The 7,500-nt window shown below is 45.2% G+C and overlaps 1 protein-coding gene across 5 annotated transcripts in view; it reads right to left on the reverse strand.

Moving 5' to 3' along the window:
* fat3a (FAT atypical cadherin 3a) overlaps positions 1-7,500 on the reverse strand; it is a 110,603-nt gene that overhangs the window by 43,256 nt on the left and 59,847 nt on the right. For all 5 annotated transcript variants that reach the window (XM_035534105.2, XM_035534106.2, XM_081700000.1 and 2 more), the window contains 2 exons: positions 6,674-6,792; positions 6,278-6,476 (listed from right to left, as the gene is read on the reverse strand). In XM_035534105.2, coding sequence (XP_035389998.1) covers positions 6,278-6,476; positions 6,674-6,792 — 318 coding nt within the window. The remainder of the gene's footprint in view (positions 1-6,277; positions 6,477-6,673; positions 6,793-7,500) is intronic.

Genomic DNA, 7,500 nt, shown 5'->3' on the forward strand with positions numbered 1-7,500 from the left:
ACACCACCGCAAATGCACAAACACACAAGTGTCACCCGCGCCGACACATCGACCGATACTTACCGAACAAAGTCATGATGTAATCAACTGCATTCCACTATTCATTACTTATGAGCCTACATGCAAACTGAACACAATGGTGCGCAGGACCCTGCTCTACGGCGGGACTCAGGATGTCCCGCGGTGGTTGGCTTGAGCGCATGTGACACAACACAGACACACACAGACACAACCACAGACACACACAGACACAACCACAGACACACACAGACACAACCACAGACACACACAGACACAACCACAGACACACACAGACACAACCACAGGGGGTTTGTGGTGAGGGAGCAAAGGAACAAGAGGAAAGTAGAAGAGAGAGAGAGAGAGAGAGAGAGAGAGGAGAGAGAGAGAGAGAGAGAGAGAGAGAGAGAGAGAGAGAGAGAGAGAGAGAGAGAGAGAGAGGAGAGAGAGAGAGAGAGAGAGAGAGAGAGAGAGAGAGAGAGAGAGGGGGAGAGAGGGAGAGAGAGAGAGAGAGAGAGAGAGGGAGAGAGAGAGAGAGAGAGAGAGAGAGAGAGAGAGAGAGAGAGAGAGTGGGGAAGCATATATACAGACGTTTGGATTAACTCCCATCAGTGACATCATATGAGTCAGAGAGAGAACACACACACATACGCATGCACACACACACACACACACACACACACACACACACACTTTCATACTTGTATACTTGTCCTCCTATAAACAGGAAAAAACACACATATTGTATGGAGCACCATCAGATAATTTATGTCACCTGACTAGAGTCTATTATGTATTTAAACACACACACACATATAAAGGGTATTGTTAGGGCTGATCACATACTTTCCTTCAAAGGTCTTAACATCAAACTTCTGATCCTATCGTCATAGCAACCAACAGCTCAATTACTAATTGCTTTGGACCTAGGAGTTGCACTGTATGTATGTGTCTGTGTCTGCCTGTGTGTGTGTGTGTGTGTGTGTGTGTGTGTGTAAAAGCTGCACTTTGTAGCATTAGCATATAAATTAAAGTGAAGAGTGATTCAACGCAATTAGCTAAAACAACAACAGCAACGCAAAACAACACACAACTACACGCACACATTTCACCAGTGTTCACCAGTATGTGTGTGCACGTTTGACCAGTGTTCACCAGTATGTGTGTGCACGTTTGACCAGTGTTCACTGGTATGTGTGTGAACGTTTGACCAGTGTTGACCAGTGTTCACCAGTATGTGTGTGCACGTTTGACCAGTGTTTGACCAGTGTTCACCAGTATGTGTGTGCATGTTTGACCAGTGTTGACCAGTGTTCACCAGTATGTGTGTGTACGTTTGACCAGTGTTTGACCAATGTTCATCAGTATGTGTGTGCACGTTTGACCAGTGTTTGACCAGTGTTCATCAGTATGTGTGTGCACGTTTGACCACTGTTTGACCAGTGTTCACCAGTATGTGTGTGCACGTGTATGTGTGTGTACACTTGACCGTTACACTGTGAGGGAAATAATACGCCGTCTAAACATCCTCATTACAAGTGAACCACCCTTTTATTGAAACTGCAAAACTTCCTGAGTGTGTGTGTATGAGTATTTGCTGGGGTGTGTGCGGATGTGTGTGAATTTGTGTTGCGTGCAGGTGTTAAATTGCTCTATAATAATGTCTCCGTGATTCATTGACAGAATCCATGTTCGTCCCCAACCTTCATAAATTTGAAACCTACCAATGGATGTGTGCACACACAAACTCACACACACACAAAATCACACACAGTAGAAGCTGCAACAAATTGGCAAGCTTGGAGAACCAAAGGAACAAGGTAATAGTGAAAAAGCGACAGAGCGAGAGTCAGAGGGAGAGAGAGAGAGAGAGAGAGAGAGAGAGAGAGAGAGAGAGAGAGAGAGCAAGCTTTCCAGTGGTCATTTCCTGCACTGCCCCTCCAGACTCAGGCTCTGCTCTGGACAGCGGGAGCAGCAGGAGGGTGTCTAAGTGCCCAGGGCCCCGGATAAAACCATCCCATGGGCTACGCTAATTAGCTTCTGGACAGAGAAAAAAAACAAAACAGGAAAACTAAAACGAGAGAGAGAGAGAGAGAGAGAGAGAGAGGGAGAGAGAGAGAGAGAGAGAGAGAGAGAGAGAGAGGAGAGAGAGAGAGAGAGAGTGAGAGAGAGAGAGAGAGAGAGAGAGAGAGAGACAGAGAGAGAGAGAGAGAGAGAGAGAAAGAGATCAGACATTCAGACTAGATTCAGCATCTCCAAGGAAGCAGATGACAGTGGTGTAATTGGAGGGGGGAGTCTGATCTGAGTGCAGCTGTACAGGCTGTTTTTGGACATGCAAGGAGACGCAGACACTGCAGAGGCAGGAACAGCGGCAAGCAAACGGAGAGCTATTGTTAGGGTCTTTCATCGCTAAACCCACCCACACACCCACACACACACACACACACACACACACACGGGATGGGCTTTGCGAGTAAGAGGTGAAGGAAAGGATAGTGAGTCAGAGAACAGATGATGAAAGGAATGCAGGCACAGGAAGAGTGAGAGTAGGAGACCAGGGAACGCAGGTGATGGAAAAGAAGAGAGAAGATAGACGGAGAGAAAGAGAAGAGAGGGAAGCATAACAAGCCGAGGGAATGGAGAGCGCGAGAGAGGGTGGACGTGGAAAACCAGGCACACATGGAGCTGGAGGTGACATAGAGAATCACAGCACACAGCTGTACTGCTTTAATTGATTTGGAAAAATGAACTGAAGTGCAGGGTTGCCTTCTCCAAGTTCGATTCAAATTTCCACTATATCTACCCCTCCGTCTGGGGTGTCAGAATATACAACATCATACTGTATCGCTTAATATAAGAAATAAGCAACACTTTTCCTCCCCAGTGAGAACACAGCAGGAGCTTTATGGCCCCGTATTGCCTCGTTCCGATCTCTTCCGGTTAAGACAGTAATTCTCGGCTGGCGGTCTGGCTCTGCCCTAACCAGCGGCAAGCGCTCAGTGTGAGCGGGCGGAGGTGAGGGTGAAGTAGGGCACCCCCGAGAGCTGCAGGTACAGAACGACACCATCGACAGGGTGGGGAAAAAACTGCTGACATCATGAGAGGACACAGGGAAAACCCTGATCGACTGATTGATTGATTTTTATTGTCACTATACGTCTCCTGTACACTCTGAAGGGATCACGCAGGCAAAAGATGATTTCGCAGTTGTATAATGCGGAATGTTTCATTGAAAAAACGTGAAAAATACGTCATATTATTTCAAGCCATGAATTTTGTGAAGCCTTACCACACTTGAACCTCCCTCCCTCCCTCGCTTTCTACTTGACACTTTCTCTCTTTCTTTTTCAGGTTCCAAAAGTTCTCTTTAACTGTAGGGACCGTGTGAAAAGTGATTTGTTTGTAAATGAATGGGACCACGGTGTCTAGGGAGGGTGTGTAAATTTCTGTGTTACAAATAGGAAAAAGCAGAGCTGTTTTACAAAGCTGTTTTATGGAGATGTTTAATAAGCACAAGAGAGTGACTCATAAAAGTCTTGCTCGATGGAGTCTCTTAGTGTTCAGATCAGTCTGCCTGTAACAGATTGATAGCATTCGACTCGCAGTCTTTTCCCAATCATTTCTGTGCAACCATGCTTTGGGAACAGGGCCCAAGCTTTAAGATCTCTTAAGCATTTCAATCTGCTGTGTGCGTGTGTGTGTGTGTGTGTGTGTGTGTGTGTGTGTGTGTGTGTGTGTGTGTGTGTGTGCGTGCACGACAGAAGCATAAACAGTTCACATGGTGTGTAAATGCAGCCCAGGTTTAACTGTGCAAGCAGAATTTAAAGCGAAGCGGCCTGTTTGGGACCTTGTTCAGATTGGTGTAAACACGATGTTAATCCAGTTTCAGTGGATGGAGTAAACACGCATCAGCAGTTCTGGCGGAAACAACAGCATCCCTGTGCCCCGAGCACTCCTCTAATCACATTATCCCTGCAGGACCGGAATTTAATCATATGCCATTAATATGGAGGCAAAACCGTTAGAAGTCTCTGAAGAAATATTCCAAAGTTTCTGGCTGTGTCTCAATCCTCAGTCACGCCTCGGTCCAAGCCCAAAATCTAATGCCTGGTTAAGGCACCTAGTTATGGGACTACGGAGTGTGAGAGCTCGGATACAGTGTCCACAGGATGTGAAATACAGTAAGATACCGACACACTTGACCAGTACACGAGATCCTTTGCGTAAGCCGAAAATTGACGTAAAACAGTGAAGCCTACGACCATATTTCCTATTTCCTATAGGCACATAGAATAAAGTAAACAGTCATAAAAATCAGTTTATCAAATTATCAAACAAGTTTATCAAACAACTATTTGAAAAAGGTATATGAACAAAAGGCATGAGTCACACTAAAATTTCCCAGGGAACAAAGCATTTTGTTGGGGCAAGATGCAGGGAGTTCACGTGGCTTTGAAAATGGCACGCATTTAGTGCACATGTGAACATTTTTCTTTTTGCGTGTTTTCCTTTTTTGGGCGTCTAGGTGAATTCACATATTGTGAGTTGACTTATGGTGCGGTCGTACATCTGAGACAGCTCATGGAGCGATATGACTGAAACTCAAAACTGAAAGTTTCTTAGCTTGTGTTTCTGACAGAAACCCAACTCCTCTAATCCACAATTAACTTCAGACACCGCTGGAGCTGACGGGTGTTCTTGGAAAAGTGGTAATTTCCCTCTCTCTCCTTCTCTCTCTCTCTTACTCTCAGCCTTTCCCTCACTCCCTTAACACAGTGACTGTGATGAATAATGCATTAGATCTGGAAGCAAAACCCCAGTTTGTCAGTAAAAAAGTAAACACTGCTGGGGGGGGGGGGGGAGCTTTGGCTGCACCGGTTCACATCAAAACAATAATCATCTCTCCATCGCACAGTCAGACAAACTTAATTCCCCCCTGTTCTGTACAAAATCAGATCATCTCATACGATCGTAGCAGAGAGCTGGGTCCACAGCCTAATGCAGCCGCACACTTACCAAATGTTACTGCCCAGACGGAGAGAGGGAGAGACGGAGAGAGGGAGAGAAAGGGAGATAATCAGACAGAGAGAACAAGTGGGAGGGAGACAGACACACTGAGACTTAGGTAGGTGGGAGGGAGACAGACACACACAAGAGGTGGAAGAACAGTTGTCACTTGTAAGGAGTCTGTGAGTGCAGGTGTGTACACACGTTCGCGCGATCTTGTTTTGTTTTTCTTTCTACCTACTGTCTCTCCATCCATGCAATGCAGCCTTTGACTTTCGAAGCTATGGTCACCTTTAAGACACCGGGACACTTTTTCGCCTGTAGTAGCGATGCTACACGTTTTGTGCTGCAGGCTGCACATACAGGCTGTGAGTGTCACAGAGCAGGACATGCATCTCTGCGGTATTTAACAGAATAATGCGGCTCACTGAACCTTCTGCGGGATAGCCCAATATGCTTGCATGCTGTAAACAATAATAAATTTACTACTGATGCAAGATTAGCCAGAGGGGTAAACAGTCCAACCATGTGTTCACTGACGGGGGGGGGGGACGGGGGGGGGGGGGGTGTTTCTGTATTGTTGTTTGTGCGCGTGGTTCGTGTGTGTGTGTGCACGTGCATGCATGTTTGTGTGTGCGTGCGTGTGTATGTGTGTGTCTTTATATATGCTGCTTTTGGGAACATCATGTTGGTGGTCAAGCGTGTAATGCAGCTTCTGTTTCTGAAGCGGTAGAATGTCGAAGAACTCACACTGATTTAGAAGATAAACATGCACATACACGCACTCAGTATTTACAGCAAAAAAACCAATACAAAAACAAATTAAAAAAACATATATACTTTCTCATGGATTATTTCAGACAGAGTAACTACTATAAACTATAACACATTGTCAGAACTGTACAACTATCCCTGTCAATCTCTTCTCCTCCTGGTCTTTTTCAATTCACGGTTCTACAGCTTTCCTTCCAACAGACTGACCTTCTGTGAACTTCAGAAAGTTTTTAATTAGGATCAGCTCTTCCTGCTGGGTAGCAGCAGGGAACTGTGAGTACTGGGGAGGGCCTGCTGATATAAAATTAACCTATCAATCAAACGTAGACGCTGTTAGCAGTACATATAACAGACTGTCAGCGGCAGTCTTCTGTTTGTTTGTTAGATGTCATCGGGAAGACCTGCCAAATGTTCTTGTCAAAGTTTCAGCTTTATTTATCATGCGCATTTGAAACATTCATTGTTAATGCAGCCTCACCAGTCTGGGGATTAATACTGAAGAAGTTCTGTGGGTTGCCACTGGTGATGCGGAACGAGAGGTGGGGCTCCGTTGCCGTAGTGTCGGGGTCCTGGGCTTGGATCTGGATGACGGACATATCTTTGGGGGAGTTCTCGAGGATGGAGGCATGGTACATTGGTTCAGAGGTCAATGGGGCGTTATCATTGACGTCTTCTACCTGCACACACACACACAAACGCATGTACACACACACACACACACACACACACACACACACACACACACACATGTTATATCACATATGAACAAATATTCCTGATTGTTATAAAAAGCACAAGATAGAAAAGGAAAGATACACACATATACACAATCATACACACACACACACACACACACACACACACACACACTCACCTGAATGTAGACTTGCAGTGCAGCTGACTGTGGCACCACCCCTAGGTCTGTGGCATAAACAGTCAACCAATAAGAATCTTGTGTCTCACGATCCAACATATCCATGGTGTAGATCACTCCTACACACACACACACACACACACACACACACACACACACACACACACACACAATAGAATGAAACCTTTGAACCAACATAAAATTTCAAAAACTGATTAATTTGACAAATTCAAGTTCATCTCAACAAATTTACTAAAAAACAAAACAATCATAGCCATAACCTCTGCCATGTCCTTAAAGGACACACTAAAACCCAGAAGAAACTACACGGAAGGCTTAACAGAATATGTAACTGTGTGTTTATCGAAACCTACAAATTCACAATCACCAGAGTCGAAATGAAATCATATTTCTGAATCATGCAGTCAAACCACAGCTTATTAGTAATTCGGGTTTAAAATTCACCGTGGGAAGGGACAGGAAATCTACTCTTCCAGTGACACTTAGCTATCAGTCCATTTTTGGTAAGTTAGACACTATATCTAAAAAGCTGTTATGATGACTGGGAAAATTAAAGCTGCCCATCATCCATAATAAGAAGAATGTTGACAGCCCACACACAATAAACCCAGGAGAGGAGAGTCCTGTGATCAGGGTGCGCCAGACTGAAGCTTAAGGAAGACTCTGTGAAGTGGCAGGTAACCTTGCGCAGCTGCTTTCAGCGCTACCTTAAGCTTGCCCCAGGGTCAGCCAGTGAATCCACGCCTCCACTCCGAAATAAACCCTCGAGGGTCGGAAATAAACCCTTGAAGGTCTGAAATAAACCC

This window comes from Electrophorus electricus, chromosome 17 (assembly GCF_041902795.1).
Source record: "Electrophorus electricus isolate QZ-2024a chromosome 17, ASM4190279v1, whole genome shotgun sequence".
Classification (NCBI taxonomy): domain Eukaryota; kingdom Metazoa; phylum Chordata; class Actinopteri; order Gymnotiformes; family Gymnotidae; genus Electrophorus; species Electrophorus electricus.